At 41.0% G+C, this 20,053-nt stretch overlaps 1 protein-coding gene across 3 annotated transcripts in view; it reads right to left on the reverse strand.

Annotated features, from left to right (window-relative positions):
- The window catches only part of znf423 (zinc finger protein 423), a 205,196-nt gene that overhangs the window by 30,769 nt on the left and 154,374 nt on the right, over nucleotides 1–20,053 (reverse strand). For all 3 annotated transcript variants that reach the window (XM_052152241.1, XM_052152240.1, XM_052152242.1), the window contains one exon: nucleotides 513–644. In XM_052152241.1, the coding sequence (XP_052008201.1) occupies nucleotides 513–644 (132 nt within the window). The remainder of the gene's footprint in view (nucleotides 1–512; nucleotides 645–20,053) is intronic.

Raw genomic sequence — 20,053 nt, forward strand, 5'->3', positions numbered from 1 at the left:
AAATGTGATCTCAGTGATTTAGACCGTGGCATGATTGTTGGTGCCAGACGGGCTGGGTTGAGTATTTTTGAATCTGCTGATCTCCTGGGATTTTCACGCACAACAGTCTCTAGAATTTACTCAAAAACGAAAAACATCCAGTGAGCGGCAGTTCTGTGGACGGAAATGATGAGAGAGGTCAACAGAGAATGGAAAGACTGTTTCGAACTGACAAAGTCTTCGGTGACTCCAATAACCTTTATGCTACCTTTATATGTTTTTTGGACCTTCAAAAGGACTGACTTGCATATTATGGACCTAAACAGCTGAGATATTCTTCTAAAATCTTTATGTTCAGCAGAAGAAAGTCATACACATCTGGGAATGCATGACCATAGACAGCATGCAGTTAGCCTGTCATTACTAGGACTGTGTGTAAGTGTGTGTGTGTGTTGCCCCATGCAACACAACTCTTTGACTGCCCCTGACCCAACGCCCTCAACCTGGCCAACCCCCTGGGTTAGATTCCTCACCTGTAAAGCAGACGGGACACTTGAAGGTGCCTCCCATACCCTCGAAGCTGTGCTCGATCAGGTGACACAGGAGCTTGGCCGGAGAGTCAAACATCTGGTTACACAGCTTGCACTCGTGATTGATGCCTTCCTCTGCAACACAAGAGTATGATACAACAGGTTACACACACCAGCATGGGTCAGCTGGAAAAAGAGATACAGAGTAATACACCTAGTGTACACACTAGTTGTCTGTGATTACAACTTTTAAGCAAATTAATGATATGAGCTCAGACATCTTGTATAGGACCATGTTTAAAATTAAAATGGAGATCTGTCTGTGGTGAGTTGATCACAAGTGGGGAAAAAAAACAGAGACCCTCCTCTCGAATTTCAATCATAAGTGGTCACAGAAGAAGCATTTGAGGCACATGTACCTAACAGTTTTAAACATTGATCTATCTTACCTGAAAACTTATCTTCATACCTGGTGTAAACAAGGTCTAGGTATTTTGAGTTAATGGGGTAATTTTTCCATTCTTCCCTGTCCTTGCACATCATTTGTGGTCCCAGGTTTATAATCTTCCACTTTGGACAGTATGGTCAGCGCATACCCTCCCACACCCTCCCTCCTCCGCCCAACACTGTCTCTTTCCCTGACGGTAATTGCCTACTGCCCCCCCAGTGCTGCGGGCTCTGTGCCCTCCCTCTGCCCGCTGCTTTATTTTAAGCCTGCCTGAGTGACATCAGTGCCACCCCCTGTTGGTGTGGGACAGATGAAAGTTGGGTATAGTGTCCTGGCTAGACGCCTCTGCTCCCGTCTTATCACCCACCCACCACACAGGCCTGAGCCCAGCCCGCCCGCCTGCACTCCATCAGACGCCAACCGCCAGACCCCCACTCCTACTATGCTCCAATCTCCCAAACCCCTAACTGAGCCTTGGGGTATGGTAGATGCCAACACAGCACCGTGTCCCAGATTCCACCTTCCCAAAGCGTCCAGTGTCCTGCTGTCCCATGCAGACAGGCTCGAGGTGTCCCGCTGTTGAGCTACAGGGTGCTCGGAGGGTTAATAAAGTCTTCAATCGTATATCCCCATCACCATGACCTCCACCACCTACCCCTCCCTTCCAAAAGCCACCTCAACCGATTCCAATCTCCGCTCTGTCTCAAAGGCCCACACAAGGGTGCTCTAATCCCTGTTTGAAAGGAAAGGGAGGGGAGGTGGAAGGGGCAGCAAGAGCGGGGGGTTCTGAGAATGATTGGCAAGGGCACCGCTTTGGTCTGTCCTCCCCCACTGCCTCCTAAAAGACATTGCATTTGTGAGGGATTGGAGGATTCCTTTCTGGGCAAATGAAAGCAGTGGCAGACAGAGGTTTTGACTGGGTTTAATATGTCAAAAGCCATTAAATCTCCTCTAGTTCGGGGGTGCTGTTTGAACGAGACAAGATCATTTTTAGATACAAGACCAGATCTATTACGTGGATGTGGATGGGCCAAATTATATGCACAGGAATAGGGATATGAGGGAAGTAAATCCAAAGTGAAAAATTGCGAGAGTAAGAGAAATAAAATAAATATAATAATAATATGAAAGTGGTGGCAAACCGAGGTTAAGACTGGGTTTAATATGTTAAATGCCTTTTTGAAGAAAACACTGCTTTAGTTTGGGGGTATGGTTTGAATGAAATACAAGATTAGATCTAATATGCACGTAGATAAGGACAAGAGGGAAGTAACACCAAAGTGAAAAATTGGGGAAAATGAGAGAGGAAGAGTTAGAGGATGGCAATTCTGCTAAAGAAAGCAGAAAGCCAAAGGGATAATTGGGCTGTCCAACACAAAGTAATGGTAGCCAAGGGGCCTGTGTGTGTATTTGAGTGCAGTAAAAGTAAGCCTCTCTGAGAGAACTGCAGTTGATCAGTAAGTACAGAATATGCTCCATCATCTATTTTCTAGTCTGCACAGAAACACTAAGCTCTCAACTTCATTGTGTGTGTGTGTCTGTATGAGAGAGAGTGATAGGGCTACATTGGGATTACAGTTGCTTGTTACTGCAAACCAGACTAGTGCTGTCAGGGAGAGCATTTGATCAGTGAGGCTGACACAGAGGTCTCTGAGTGGGGGACTGCAGTGTGCTGGGGGAGCCATCACACCACTAAAGAGGAGAAGACAGACGTGCAGAGTGCAGCAAAGGGCCTAGGAAGTGCATGACAAAAACACGCTCTTTCATAACTGAAACTAACTGGGGGTTAAAAAAAGAACAAAAGGACTTTACAAGCACTGCGACACATCGAGAAAGGCAAACCGAAGAGATTTCAGAATTCCTTCCTCTTTATCTCAAAAAGCATTGATGCTTGGCATGTTGTATGTGTATGTACACAGCTCTGTTTGCATGTCAGCTGGTATGCATTTATGTGGTGGAATTTGTTGATTGAAAAGAAGATATAACTTTCCCTTATATGTGACTTTGTGTCTGATTACAGGACCTGATGGGAGGGGTTAAATTATTTCATTGTGGTCCACCCTTCAAAGACCTTTCTCCTCAAAGAATTTCACCCCATATTCATCACCAATTAGAACCTATGCTGAGCAACGGAGGAAGATCTGGAGGGAGAGAGTGAGTGAGGAATAGAGATATAAGGAGAAGAGTAGGTAGCGAGAGGCAGGGATGTGTGTCTGAGAGAATATTTAACTGGAAGGGTAGGAAGGGGAAAAAAAACTGGCCACCTTTAAAGGTATGCAGCATCTTAATTGAGAAACTGCATGAAGCCACCACACATTCACAGAATCACTGATGAGGGCTTTCCAGCACATCGATAGAGGGAGGGAGGTGGAGAGGGAGAGAAGAAAATGGCAAGAGGATCGAAAAAAGAAAACAGTGATCACACAAACGGATATGTAGAAAGCAAACAACTGAGGAACGGATGGAGACAGTATTCATGTGGTATTCCAGGATGTTATTCCACCAACTGAGCAGGCCTCTTCTTCCACACAAACACTGCGGCTCTGCAGTGGCTGCTGCAAAGCTTGGCCAATGTGCTTCCAGCTAATTGACTAGGGGGAGCCAGGTGGCGCCCTGGCCTGTGCTGCTCCTCTGGGACAGGTCCATCTATATGAGAGGGCCCCTCCCTCCATCCTCTTCTTTTTCCCTCTCTCTCTCTCTCTCTCTCTCTCTCTCCACCCATCACCCCCTGTAACATGCACTGGCACACAAATGAGCTGTGTAGATGGGAGCTATAGATCCCATGTGGCCCGCATCTCTCGTCTGGCCCTGAGGCCCGTGGCCCCGGCTCCCGGATTGATGGACCGGATGGTGGAGAGGCAGAGCAGGAAAGCCGCAGGAGAGGAGGGGAGCGAGCCAGGGCGAAAGGGGGTGGAGGTAGATGGCTTCTCTAGGGGGTGAGCTCAAGGTGTGTTGCCATGGCAACTCAGAGAGGGAGAGCAAGGAGAAGCAGCGGCGTGCTGAGCTTGACCCGTGCTGGTGGGGGTGGCAATGTGGGCCAAAACCAAGTGCACACACTCACACTCACACACACACACACACACACACACACACACACACACACACACACACACACACACACACACACACACACACACACACACAGCAGGGCTAGGGGGGTCTCAAGAGCTCTTGCTTCCTACTCTTTCTTTCTTTCTTTCTTACACACATACAATGACCTAAACACAAACACAGAGTACTGCAATGCAAAAAAAAATCCCAGGAGGCACATCTACTTTCATACCATACATGAACACAGACACTAATGGTGACTCACTTCACAATGTCTCCTTTATACAAGTTTGATTCATGCCCAGTAGAGTTGAGCCTATCTGTATGAGTGCCCGCATTGGCTCGACAAACGATACACTAACTGATAGCAATGCAGGGAGCAATAGGGATGTGACTAAGGATGCCTACACACAACAGTTTATGCTGCAAATCCAATGATTTCAATGAGGACTGTACGACAGAAGGGTGTAGAGGAAAAGCGCAAGCATTTGCAAAAGTGACACTCCATAAGTTTGGGGACTTCTCACTCTGATGTAGACATCCATTAATGAACAGAAATTTTAGACAGTTGACCTATCTTTTATAAATCCAGTTCTCTGTATTCTTGCTTGATTTCAAATTGACCTGGCTCTTTCAACACCCTCAAAACTGACCTTACACATTCCTATTCGTCATATGCACCATCAGAGCTATCTCTAGTATGTAGGAGCTCTAACTCATGGCTCTCTCCTGGTTGCTGATCTGACTCACACGTTTCTTATTATATGTAGCAAATATTTCCAGAAAACTCTCTCTCTCTCAGTTTCTCTTTATCTGGCTGCCAAACGGGATGGAGTCTCAGGCTCCAGACATTTTTTGGCAAACGTGGACGGCATATGGAGTTGACCAGCTTGGAATCTCCTATCAGATTACATAACAGTAGGATGCTGGATCCCTCTTCCCTGAAGAAACCGACCTTCATGCAAGCAAGCAAACAAACAAACTCTATCCAAAGCACAAGCACCACTTCATCGCTTGCCTACTTCTTCTGTCACTGTTGTGCATGTCTAAACTCCTGTGCATCTTCGCTTATTCGTCAGCATCTATCCTGCTGGTGTAGTTGTTGTGTTGACTCAACCTGGTTTATGGATGAGAGCGGTACATTTCTACCAACTGTGGTTATTGACTCAGAGCTTTGGGAAGCCATTGAGACCCATTGAGTCTTCTATAATGTGCCAAAGCTAAACTTCCCATTTGAACTTGGTGCTGTGAATACCAAGTACACTCAACAGCCACTTTATTAGGTAAACCTGTACATCTTATCCATGCGATTATCTAATCAGCCAATTGTGTGGCAGCAGTGTAATGTATAGAAGCATTCAGATATGGGTCAGGAGCTTCAGTTAAGGTTCACATCAACCATCAGAATGGGGAAAAATGTGATCTTGGTGATTTAGACCGGGCATGATTGTTGGAGCCAGATGTTCTGGTTTGAGTATTTCTGTAACTGCTGATCTCCTGGGATTTTCAAGCACAACAGTCTTTAGAGTGTATAGAGAATGGTGCAAAAAAACAAAAAACAAACAGTGAGCAGCAGTTCTGTGGATGAAAAAGCCTGGTTGATGAGAGAGGTCAACGGAGAATGGTCAGACTGGTTCGAGCAGACAGAGAGGCTACAGTAACTCAGATAAACCCTTTGTACAATTTTAGTGAGAGGAATAGCATCTCAGAATGCACAACATGTCGAAACTTAAGGCGGATGGGCTACAACACCAGAAGACCATGCTGGGTTCCAATTCTGTCAGCCAAGAACATAAAACTGAAGCTGCAGTGGGCTTACCATCTGTGTACCTCAGCAGAAATCCAGATTTGTCAGACCAGGCAATGTTTATCCAATCGTCAACTGTCCAGTTTTGATGAGCCTGTGCCCACTACAGCCTCAGTTTCTGCTGCCCCATGATTGGCTAATTAGATAATTGCATGAATGAGTAGATGTACAGGCATACCTAATAAAGTGGCCGTTGAGTGTATATTAATGCCAGATACATACTCTATGGAAATGTGCAAAGAGAGATGTGAATACTTCACCAATGCATTATAAGTGCATGACAACATTGTACTTCACATATGTTCTTGCCTTTCTATGGTGGTAACAAACCTGTGTAATGTTCAACTAAATTACTTTTAAACGGTTGCTCTGCCATGACAGTAGCTGACCTAAAAGAGAAAACACACTGTAAAAGACAGTGTACTCTAATGCTTCTTGCACAGCTTCTTGGAATTTTCTAAATAGATTTTCATAAAAGTTAACGATCAGTTACTTCAAGTAATCGTTGATGCTAATACAGCAAAACACATGTGGAGGACTCCAAATAATATGTGCAGGTAGCCTACTGTTTATTTATCATTTAAATAAATATACTTAAGAAATATGATTATTGACATTTTCCTCTTAATATACATATTTTCAGTTCACTATATTTTAATATATTTAGGCTGATTAGTAGGCCTACAAATTTGTGAATTGTTTAATTTACCATGAAATTATTATTGTTAATAATAACTTTATTAAAATTGGATTGTGGAATATTTTTGTACTTATTTTATTTGAATTTAAGTCAAATAACAACACCCAGTACAGTGCATAATAATACACACAGTGTATTAAGTGGCAGTGTGCACTTTAGCGGTGGGTGACTGTATAGGCAGTCTTCATTCCATCTGCTCACATGATTACTGAATGCATTTGTTTTGAAATTAATGAAAAAAAAATGATCAATCAATCACTGATTTATCATAAACATCCCTAATTCTGCATTATGTGTTCTGACACATTATGCAACCCAATACCAATCTTATATAGCTATAAAGTATGTTTTGGGCCTAAGGATTAATCGTATAGTGAAGTATTGAAAAATCTTTATTCTGACTGTTGCTTTAGTTCTCAGAATCCAATCAGCTTTCAGTTGTCAGATTATGCATTGTTACTACCGGTGAGCTCTCATCTAGAGAACTTTATTACCCATAATGCACTACAGGAGCAGCTGCATAAGACACGCATTGTGTTTTGTTTATTAGCCAATGCATTGTCACCTTAAATAAACCATCTATGTACCCCACCAATCAGGGCATTCTGTTCATAACAACCAACACCCTCTAATTTTAATTCCACCAATCAGCATATGTCAGCAGTTCCTAACCCCCTGTGAAGCAGGCTGGTCTGGCTGCAGTGTTGATGGCCACCCCGTGCTCCCACTGAGGCAGCACTCTCATTTCCTGCACACACAGATAAAAAGACAGCACACTGAGCTGCAGATAGGAGTCTGCAGCTTGCTGCAATCAAACCAGAGCTCAAATCAGGGATGAAACATGCATGTTTACAGCATATATTAGAGCATTCTGAAATTGCCAAGCCTTCAAAATGGTACATGTTTGACAGGAGAGTGTTAATGTTTTGACCGAGGCTGTTTCACAGTAAAAAGGAATAGGTCACCCAAAAATAAAACTTCTGTCATCATTTCCATTTCCATTTGTGCTCTATGAAACAAAGAATGTCATAGGGGCTTGAAACAACATTAGGGTGAGTAAATGACAGAATTTAAATTGTTCTGTGAACTGTCCCTTTAAATTCTCAAATATAAGCCAAAATTAAGAATGAATTGAATTACAAAAGATTAAAACTGGCGACTGTGTTGCTGGGGCAATTTAAATGGGTGCCCATGCATATATACATACAAACACAAACCCACCCACATCCTCTCATTCATACAAACCACCATCGAACTCACAGTCTTACACACTTGAGGACCTGATTGTTAGCGTGTAATATATGCACAGCTATTTGTGTTTTGAATGTTAATTGAAGGCTGGAAAGTGCCAATGAGGGAATGGTTCTAATCAGCATACCAATAAACCCTTTGCATGATAAAGTCTTTATAAGACACACTTACTCCCAGGGCCTCCATATGCCTTAACAGTCGGTGTACTCCTCTTCTTCTCATCCCCTCTGCATTCTCATCTTTTTCCTATCATCTGCCCCTCCCCAAACATTCCTAGATGGCATGAATGTGGAAAGCCAAGTCAAATCTGACACAAGTAAACATGTGCTCTGGTGTAATTAAAAAGTAGTAAATCTAGACCATCAAAACACCAAAAAAGGTTGAAAGGAATATGCTGCGTTGAAGTAAAAACAGCGAATCAAAGCTTAATGAAGAATTATTGCCCATATTATAAGCTCCATGTGACTCGGTCAAGGTTTTGTCATTTCAAACCTGTATTACTTTATTTCTTTCATGGAACACAGGTAGAATGTCTGCCTCAGTCACCATTCACTTTAAACGTATGGAAAAAATGCAATGCAAGTGAATGGTGACTGAGGCTGTCATTCTGTCTTACAACTCCCTTTGTGTTCAATGGATTAAAGAAAGTAATATGAGTTTGGAATAACATGAGGTGTAAATAATGATGTCATTTTCATTTTTGGGTAAACTACAGAATACCTTTTAAAGCAAGCAGCGTTGATTGCTGTAGACGCCCAAGAGATGGAGCAACAAGCTGAAGATACAAATGTATTTCCTAGCTTCAAGGTCAAACTGAGCTATAACTTCATTGCCAACTTCAAACTTTTATTGGAAGTGGACATACACGCGAGCGCACACAGCCCCAGATTGCTAATTGCAGTATAGAGGGTAATTATGGCTCCGGTGAGTGGTCAGCTGAGTATGTGCTGGCCACTTCTGCTGGCTGGACCTGGTCTTTGTGGGGTTTTATTGAATTTGAGGCCTGGTGCAGTGAATTTGGAGTTGGCTGAGCTGTTTGTCGGCTGTTCTCTTCAACGCACACACACACTGTCTGTCTGTCTAATGCTGCAATCTGCCACACACAACTTTGGGAAGACATGATGGGTTGCTTGTGAACACAATGGTTGCCAGAGGACGCAGCTGCCTTTACTATTACAAATACACAATAGTCACATTCACAAAAGTATGCACAACAGCCCTCTAAAAGAGACAATATGGCTCTGTAAACAGCAAGCATTAATTCTCTTTGTGTGAGTATGCATGTGTGTTCATCTGTGTATATATATGCGTGTATGCATGTGTGCGTTTAATCTTTCGCCCCTGAGTGCGCTGGGGGCTTTTTATCCACGCAAGATCTCCCAAATGCAGTTCAGAAGCAATCTCAATGAACCATTCCAACACAATTGCTCATTGTCAGTTTGGTCCTCTGGGATATGGCGGATTCCTGGGACTTAATTTCTGTCCGCCCCCTCGAACCTCTCCCCTCTCGTTCAACCCATCCCACCACAAACACCCCCAACCTTCTGTGATGAAAAAAGATCACATAAAAATGATCACAGCAATACCAATGGCATACCCTTCTGTGGCATATGGTTCTGACACTTTTTCACCAATTAATTCCCAGGACTTTTCCATGACCTTTCCAGTTGTTTGTGATTATACATAATGTGCAGAGAAAACTATTCGTAAGCTGTTTTCTGGTCGACTTTCCAAAGACTGCAAACACTGTGGTGCTTTCAAAACATGGCTTGGTTTGCTTGAGTGGTCAACTTATTGCTCAAGCAAAGGTGTAAGTTTGGGGTGGGACTAAGAGCACATTGTAGAGCACACTAGAGCAGTGGTTCTCAACTGGTTTTGCATCTGGACACAGATTTTATATTGGACATCATGTGGCGACCCAATAGAGTGCAACAGTGACTGCCACTTGTTCAGCCGTCTGGGTTCCAGAAGTATTTTTCCCAATCATTTCTTACATACACGTTTTCTAAAATCCTTCTTAAAAGAGTTATAAGCCATGAACCAAGCAAACCATCTCAGAGGAGAATCACATCACAAACTTTGTTTTGAGGCAAAAAAAGTATTTGATAATCTGACATAAAACAAGGGTACAAGGCTGTGTACTTCACGTTTTCCTTGAATTAAAATATATAAAACTATTGATTTTAAGTTGTTCATTATGAGTATAGAAACATTATATTTTATGTGTATGCAAAATATTTTGATATGTACAAATATATAAGTAGTTTAAGGGTGAAGGGAGACCGGCTTGAATACTTCATTCTCAGTGCACTGTGGGATCTTGTAGTGGCTCAGAGGCACGTTTCACATGTTTCTTTGGCCACGGATCGCTGTCTATGGGATCAATGAAAGGGAATTTTGATTCCAGAACCAGATTGTTGCACTATATATAGATCCAAAATCGTTTCTCTTACAAAAGTACAGTAAACAAAAATATTCTTAATATCACTCATTAATATTACCATGAACTACATATTGTAGATCCAACAACATGTAACAATACTAATAGGCCAATTACATAAGAGTAAATTAAGTAAATGCATAAACAACAGCAGAAGTGTGATTTAGAAGCCGGAAAAACCAGCTGTCTCATTCCAATGTAAACAGTATATGGTTGTAATGCACTGTTTTAGTTTATGAGTAAAAGAAAGAAACTAAAGTTCAGTCAGTCACACTCACACAATTCCAGACAGCATCGCAACAATCTGGATGGATATTTATCTGTTATCCATTTGGCAAAGTTGTTTACCTGCTTTAATGCTTGGATATGTTGTCTGGAAGGGTTATTGAAGCTAATATTGTTTGTCATGCTTGTATGAATCCAACATTACTCACGTTTTAATCTATCTACTTTTTCGGGGGAAGTTACTGTGACATGTTTACTAATATTTATGACTTCTGAAATTGACTTCTTGTAGAATTTTTAAGCATATAATTTGCATGTTTAATAAAGTATATTTAATCCCCATCATTATTGAATCCTTGTTTTATGTTTTTAGTTTACTATGTTATTGTGTGTATTGCATAAACATAATATTGTAGTATTACGGTTCACTTGCATTATCAACTGAGGCTGTACAATATAATATAACAATAATAAAGTCTTCCATTGAACTCGTTTCAGCCATATTAGGAGTATCAGCTCTTAAATTGATAAATTCTCAATCTAGTACAAACATTAATTGTAGATAAAATACTTGAAAAATGATACTCTCTATATAACCTGTTCTCTATGTAAAAGCAGTTTGAGTGTAGTGTCAGAAAAGCACTTTAAGTGTAAAATTCATTCATTCAAAATATGTGAAAATGAAAGTTGTTTATCTTCATCAAAGCAAGTAATATTTATTAAAAATAAATGTTTAATCGTATAACATTGCATCAACATGAAAATAGCACGTTATGACTCCAGTCATGATCACACACAGGCAAAGGTCAAATCATGAGTTTCATCCACCAGATGAGCAGTGCCGAAACACGATTTACGTTTAGTGTTCTTCCATAAATTGCTTGCAATTTTATATTTCAACAACAGAAGTCGCTAGAGAGCACAAACTTATGCAGTGCAGGTTTAATAAGCCTATTTATTTTGCTATTTTAACTATGCATTTTTATAGTATTATTTATAGTATTACTTTTATATGCAATTTATTATTAGTATTAAGCATTGTTTTTACATTACTACATAGTTAATAGATAATATTCGTTATAGACATTTCCATGACTATTCTTAAGATTTGTACTTACAATTTTATTAATTTCCATGACTTTTCCAGGTCTGGAGAACCTAATTTTAACATTCCATGATACTTCCAGGTTTTTCCAGCCCGCTCTGCAATTACTTTATTACATTCTACTGGCCAGGCTGCCAGTGTCTGCCCGCTACTGTGTTCGCTTTACACTCTTCTTGTTCCCTTTTCTCCTGTATTAGGACACGTCTAAGTCTTTGGTCGGCAGGTTATGAATTATCTGCTCACTAAAGAAGGGGGGAAATCTAAGCAAATATGAGGAAGCAGTAGGATGCTAATAATGCACCTCCAGCTGTTCCAAGTTAACCTGCAAATCTGTCCATCTGTACCTCCAGAGAAAGAGGGCGACAGAGAGAGAGAGAGAGAGAGAGAGAGAGAGAGAGAGAGTGAGAGAGAGACATAAATTTACCATTTACCATTTAGAGAGGATAGAAAGAGTGAGTAAAACATATGAATAAAGATGACTGCCTTCTCATGAAAAAACTATGATGAAAAGAATGGAGATGGAATTAAAGGGATAGTTCACCCCAAAATGACAATTCTGTCACAATATCTGTTATTAGAAAGAAAATCATACAGGTTTGGAACAAAATAAGTGTAAATGAAGACATAATTTATTTATTTATTGTGAACTATCCCTTTAAAACGGTGGATATACTGAAAGAACCAGGAAAAAAGGGGGACTGTTAAGATTGAGAGAAAGAGAGAGAGTGAGAGAGAGAGAGAGAGAGAGAGAGAGAGTGAGATGGGGGTCCTGGCAGTAAGCCGGCTCTATGTGGATGATTGTGAGCAGTTGGAGTAACCTTGCTGCGTCTGGACTGTCCCTGCCCCCTGCCCTGTGTCCGACTGTGCCCTGCCTTTGGACCCTCACCCTGGGCCAAAACACACACACACTCCCACCCTGCTGGGGCCTATAGGGAAGATGGGCAGCGTGAACACATCATATTAAACTAACACACACACACACATGCAAATACTTGATGTCAGAACACTGAATAATGCTCACACATATACACAAATCAAACATTTAAAGAAGACACTATATCATTTGTAGGTCATGTATGTGAACCTCTGCCAAAAACTCCCATGAATGCCCCCAACCCCCTCCTTCCATCAAACTCTTTCTCCAACTGTTTCTCAGTTGGTGCGTCTATAGACTCTTCCTCTGTAAATACCGTCATATCAAAGATCTGCAGTGGCTTTTTTGTGGATGTTTACAAACTGAACTGAGACAAATCATCAGCACAGATGATCAGAGAGCCGAGACAGTTAGGGGAGTTCATTGAAAAGAGAAGAGCTGCAGTTCCCAACTTATCTATGAGGGAGAACAGGGAGCGCATTAGCACAGCTACAAAGGAAAGGTGGTTCACTGAGAAATTAAGAGATCTAGGTTCTCTTAGTAGGTTCAAGCAGAGAGTGTGATAAATGTAATTAAGGAATTAGATTAGTCACATCCACTTAATGAATACTCCGCTAAAAGGGTACCAAAGAACAAGTCTGTTTAGCAAGACTTTTTAACTAAAGGTGAAGTGTGTTTTCTGCACCACTTGCGCACTTGATCACCTCTTGTCTGTGATTATTCGGACAAACTATTAAATTCGCCCCTAAAGAGCTTGAGACATTATGGGGCAAGACACATCATTGGTATACTTAAGAATGAGAGAAATTGTAACTCTGAATATAGTGCCTGTAAGAATGGAAGTCCAATCCAATCAGGGGCCTGGGTAGCTCAGCGAGTAAAGGCGCTGACTACCACCCTTGGAGTCATGAGTTCGAATCCAGGGTGTGCTGAGTGACTCCAGCCAGGTCTCCTAAGCAACCAAATTGGCCCGGTTGCTAGGGAGGGTACAGTCACATGGGGGTAACCTCCTCATGGTCGCTATAATGTGATTCTCGCTCTCAGTGGGTTGCGTGGTGAGTTGTCCATGGATGCTGCGGAGAATAGCGTGAAGCCTAGTAACGTAATGTAACATAATCAACAAGCCACGTGATAAGATGCTTTGACTGACGGTTTCAGACACGGAGGCAACTGAGATTCGTCCTCTGCCACCCGGATTGAGGTGAGTCACTACGTCATCACAAGGCTTTGGAGTGCATTGGGAATCACTTTAAAAAAGGGGTAGGAGAAATCCTTTTAACACTGATATAATGACACACTTCATCTTCGATATTATGGTTCAATGTCAAAGCTATTACTGTGCTTCCTCACAAATCATGAAGCCAGGCTTGCATCTCAAATGGCTTTTCTATCCCCTGTGTAGGGTGCTGCCTTTTATATCACTAAATGGAAAGGTTTCTTTCTGCAGATTAGGAAATAGGGAACAAGCGAACAGTTTGAAAGAAGACCCATCTTCCCTCAGGACTGCAAACTCTATGTCTGTGTGATATCTTCTCTACATGTCACTCCCTCTGAGCCTCCATCACCCAGCATGCCTTGCTCACCTCCTCTGGGTCTAAATCTCCCAGCATGCTTCTCTTCCATCCCTACCCCACCCACTGAGACTGGCCAGGCCAAGCTATAGTGCACATGTGAGTTACTATGGTTATCCGAACCCATGCCTTTTCTAGCACCGTGCTGCTAGTACCACAAACTAAAATACAAACAAATCAATAAATAATGTTCTATTAATTATTCGAAGGCCAGGATTAAATATACATGTGTTTAGAGACCTATTTGTGTGTTTGTATGGCAGCGGAGCTTTTAAAACCGCCATCTTGGATAAGGCTTTCCCAATTCGAAAAATGACTCCCTGCTGACAATGACGCACGTAGAGACACAGAAAACAAAAACCCTCATTTCTATTCAACTATCCCTTTTAAAAGCAACTTAACAACTTAGAAGTGCATTATAGACCGGGGTCTGAACAAAATGAAGTTAGGTAGAGTTTAAAGAAAATAATAGAAGGTACAACTCGATTGGAAGGTCCACATTTAGACATTCCTTGAGGAGTGTTGTAAACAAACACTTTTCACCTATAATAATCATCAAAGACACAAGTAATTTTCTGAAGGTTGGACTCAAAATCCACTTGGCACAAAAATAAAAGGGCATGATGCTTCTAAAGGCATTCTTAAACCCTTTATCTTTTAGATTTTTTCTTGATTTTTTCCCTTCTTTCAAACTCCCTCTCTCTCTCTCTCCCCCAGACAAGCTATGATACAGGCTGTTAGATGGTTATCAGAAACAACCACAAACAAACACAAAGAAACACCAAAAACTAATATTAATATCAGAGTGTCAAGTATTTGAGTTATTGCAGATGACAACACATTAATCGGGTGTGCACAGGGCGTTTTCCCCTGGGGGGTGACACCAAACTGGATGTTCAGAGACCCCAGTCGAATAAAAATCAATATTAATGCGTACACATCCACAACAAAGGAAGTGTGTCAGCGCCTCTGTTTAGAGGATGCTTTTTCATCTTAACTTTGTTTAAAAAAAATTCTTAAACCATTGCTCACTCCCCCTCTGAGTGGAGGGAGGGGAGTGTTTGTCCCCCTGGGAGAACTCATCTGTCCCACCTAAAGAGTCCTCAGTCAAATCAAAGCTCCCAGCAGCCCAAGAGCCTTAATTCAATGTGTCACCTCCACACTTACGGGAGTGAAATGAGAAGGACAGCTCGGGAGGGGGTAGATACTCCCCTTTCCCCCCCATTTCTTTCCCATCTTTCCTGTCTTCATTCTTTTCTACTTCCTCACTTCCTGGACAATGCAGGACAGAAATAATATTATGCAAAAGATTTAAAAATAAAAATAAGGTATCTCTATAAATTCCTTCACACATAGTCTGAAATCGAGTACTGTACTGAGGCGATTTGTCAGCCTTTTTTTGCTTTTTTTGTTTGGTGACAATGTTACAATTCTATGTAGACACACAGGCATGTAGACTGATACTAAATGGTGAAAAGTGCAGTGCTTTAATATAGTTATCACCAATAGAACATTGCTTGTCCAGTCAAATTAGTGGATCAAACTATCTGTTGTAGAAACATTTAACTAATTTTCACATTCATTTCCAACATTTTCACTTTTTTTCAGGGAATTACGAAAATTCCCTGAAAAAATTCCCTTTTCTCCCCAATTTGGAATGCCCAATTCCCAATGTGCTTTCAGTCCTTCTGGTGGCGTAGTGACTCGCCTCAATCCGGGTGGCGTCTGAGACCATCAATCTGCACATCTTATCACATGGCTTGTTGAACGCATTACCACAGAGACATAGCGCTTGTGGAGGCCCACGCTATTCTCTGCGGCATCCACGCACAACTCACCACACACCCCACCAAGAGCGAGAACCACATTATAAACGATATTCGAACTCGCGATTCCAGGGGTGGTAGTCAGCGTCAATACTCGCTAAGCTACGCAGGCCCCCGGGAAAACGGTTTGTAAATATTATGCTTGTGTGTCATTTAGCTGCACTGGAATTTGGTGTGAACAGTCCTATTCTCGCTTACTAAAAACTATTAAAAATTATATGATATTAGTTTCCTGTGCCCCTTTTAAAGGTTTAAGATAAAACTCTCTGGTCAACTAACAAGGCTGCAAAAAGGAACTTTACCCCCAAGAGCCTATCATACACAATGAATCTCTTGCAACCTCTGAATGACACAGTTTGAGGCTGAGGATCAGCATTTGGTCTAATTTCATTGGAGGTGCATGACAATTTTATCAAACACATGCAAGATACACACACATGTGCACACAGTGCACACACATGCACAGATGCTCGCACACACACAGGCCAGATGGAGCAGTTGAGGCAGGGCCAAGTGCATGTGCACCTCATCCGTATGCCGAGTTTCCTCACTCCAGTGATGGCTCCTCAATCGTTACGTTTCGGGTTTGAACTCCTGATACAAACAGTATTGTTGTTTTGTCGTCTGCCCTCCCTCTCTCTCAGAATCATCAAAATAACATCTGTTTGCATCTATGCAAATACCTGACAAGCAGCTGATGCCCTCTTCCCAACCCTATGCTTAAAAAAAAGAAAAGATAAATACAAACAAAAAAAAAGAGAGAGAGATAGTCTAGAACCGGAGCACATCTGGGTGAAGAGCCACTGGCCTGATCCAGATGTGGGCCGCCAAGCTCTGCAGGAGAAAGCACACCTGGACACAAACAGCGCCAAAACAAAGGAGAGGGGGGAAACAGCCCCCCTCTCAACTAACTTTTCTCATTCTTTCTCCATCTCTCTCTGTCCTTTCTCTACCTCTATATTTAAAAGGGAGCAGGGAATTATCATGTGGGTCATTCTGTCATCAGCGGGTACCTTGGCCTTGTCCAAAGTACATTTTTATAAGATTTTAAACATTCTATGATATAAATAATGTGTTAAAGGGTTAATAAATTGCATTTGTGACATATCAACGATATTAATGAATTTTAATATATGTTGAGGCATAATTATGCTTACAGAAAGGTGACAGGGTTGACATTTTTACAGTTGTATTTGACATTACAAGCTTGGTGCTCAAGGTTGTGAAACTACAAGGTTAATTTTTGATAATTTAATGCTGATATTTCTACAAATATCCACTTTTCAATATTACATTGTTTACTATACAACATTTTGGAAACAGGATTGACCATTTAAGAATCTTAAAAGATTTTTCCCTTTTTAATAAAAAAAAAAAAATAGAATGGTAAGAGGGTTGAAGCATAGACATAATGTTGTGTCCCTCAGTTTTTTTAAATAATACTTTATGCCATGATGTCATTATGAAGTTTTTGATAGTTCATTACATTACAAATGGAAAAATATGATTGTAACACGGTTGACAAATAAACTGGGGGCACAAATTCAAGTCTTCTTAATAATACATTGTTAAAAGTATATTTACAGAAAGACAAAATATTATCTTCTTTCCATTTTTTTTTTATCAAAATGAGTATATTTGAAAATGGTCTTCTCATGATGAACATATCTCATATAATAATATCTATATTAACACAGTAAAAGTTGATAATATCTATTCATTGTTTTACACACATGTATACAAGGGACCAAATGGCATCTGTTTTGTAAATTATCCCTGTCCACATATGGCACATATGAGCACCTATTCATACATTATTTCTATAACTAAAGAGGAAAAAGGAGTGTAAATGTCTGATCTCACACATGGCTGTCGCCCTCAAACCCCCACGGTTGTCCATGCTTAATCCCCCATGATGCACCGGGGCACTTTTGGAGCCACTGAGACCCACAATTGCAGTGAGGGCTCACACACATACGGCCATCCAGATGCTATGGGTAATTAACCTACCTCTGTGAGTGAGCAAGTGAGTGTGTGTGTGTGTCTGAAAGCATGAGACACAGACTTTGTGCAAGTGATAGAATTTGCGCCATTACACAAAAGGCATGGCAAAAAAAAAAAAAAAAAAAAAAAAAAAAGGCACAATGGTCGTAAATGTGCACTAGCCTACAGAAACACAATCAGTACAGACGTAATCTTAGACAAAGACACTCTGCACACACTCTGCAGCTGAAGAGTGAGATCAGGGATGAATGCATGCTGTGGCACAGGGGAGGCAGTTCTGGGCTTGGCTATGCCCAGGGTCTTAATGACTTAATTGAGGTAATTATTTGGATAAGAAGTCCAATCACCTGCCTCTTTTCCTCAAGGTCCTCATCAGAAGCTAATTAAAGAGCCTCTCCCAGCGCGAGACCGACCGGTGCTACGTCAAAGGGCTAAGAAAGACTGAGTAAACTATGCACGCACCCACATCCGCCACTGACGGAGGCCGTACTCATCTTACCAATATCACTATTTCAATATGGCTTGCTCAGGCTGTGTCTGAAACATAAAAAATATGACTAGTCTGGTAGTATATGGAGGTAGTAAAGCCTCAAGTAATTTCCTAATCCTATGTATGTTTAACATCCTGTCTACTAAGATGCCTTTATCTGGTCGTTTTTTGCAGGCTATGATATACCACATCCTTTGTGTGCTGTTCCTATGGAGTGTTCATAAAACTATTTTAACTGTTTCCGATGTACGATTCTATTTTTTACAGAGGTATAAGCATTTTAGTTATATGAGGTATAGTTTAGACAGAAAAAAATTCTGTCATCATTTGCCCTCATGTTGTTCCAAACCCATATGACTTTCTTTCTGTTTTTCGTGGAACTCAAAAGGAGATCTTTAAATACAATGAAAGTGACAGGGTTCCCACCACTGATCTATAATGAAGACAGGATTGATGATGACGTATTACATTAAAGCCACTGTGCAGCAAAATGTGTATGCATGGCACGAGTGTGCATACTGTTTTAATAGGAAATCTTCTCATTTTAAAGAGCAAACATAAGCCATTAAATCCCCAAATTAATATCTAACATCTGCCTGTACAGCCATACAACAACACAAACTTCCTAGGCATGTAATTGTTAATTTATTTAAAATCGGGAATTTTTCCTTTCTTGAAAGCCTGAGTGAGTTATGTTCACTTATTTCAGATAGTAGCTTGAGTGACATACTGTACTTCAGTGGTGAACAGATTAGCTCAGTGTAAACATGTTTAATAAATCTGAGGTCAAATACAAACAGACAATTTCAGACATATGTTTTGCGAAAATTAAAGTGCTTGTTCTAAGTTACTTTTGCATATTTTACTTTTTCATATTTTCAAATCCTTTTTCTTAGGGTGACTTACCTAAGAAAGTAGCTTCTCGCTGACTCAAAAACAGCAGGAATGCCAATTAGGTGACAAGCCACGCAAAGATCGTTCACATGGTTAAAAACTGAGCACTTTATTAGGAACAATATGGTCCAAATAAAGTACCTGATATGGTATTCTGCTGTTGTAGCACATCCACCTCAAGGTTTGACGAGTTGTGCAATCTGAGGTGCTATTCTGCTCACTACAATTGTACAGAGTGGTTATCTGAGTTACCGTTGCTTTTCTGTCAGCTTGAACTAGTCTGACATTTCTCTTTTGACCTCTCTCATCAACAAGGTGTTTCCATCCACAGAACTGCCACTCACTGGATGTTTTTTGTGAGATCAGCAGTTACAGAAATACTCACACCAGCCTGTCCGGCACAAACAATCATGCCATGGACGAAATCACTTAGATTACGTTTCTTCCCCATACTGATGGTTGATGTGAACATTAACTGAAGCTCCTGACCCATAGCTGCATAATTTTATGCACTGCACTGCTGCCACACGATTGGCTGATTAGATAATCCCATTAATAAGTAGGTGTTACTAATTAAGTGCTCAGTGAGTGTATGTATGTCTATAGAAAGCACATCAATATGAAAAAAAGACAACTCAGTTTAACAAATGTATAAGTTCCAGAAAAGAGGATGGACGTGTTGTCACCCTATTATAAGCAGACATTGCAACTTTTCCTACTTGCATTACAACCTGCAGAGTTTTGCCACATACCTTGGTGAACATTGTGCTGCAATGATACACAGCACACTTAGGCAGTTGCATGCTCTCACATCGCGATCCACGTATGCCATTCTCCCATGCAACAAATATTTTCCAT

The sequence above is a fragment of the Xyrauchen texanus genome, chromosome 21 (assembly GCF_025860055.1).
Source record: "Xyrauchen texanus isolate HMW12.3.18 chromosome 21, RBS_HiC_50CHRs, whole genome shotgun sequence".
Lineage (NCBI taxonomy): Eukaryota > Metazoa > Chordata > Actinopteri > Cypriniformes > Catostomidae > Xyrauchen > Xyrauchen texanus.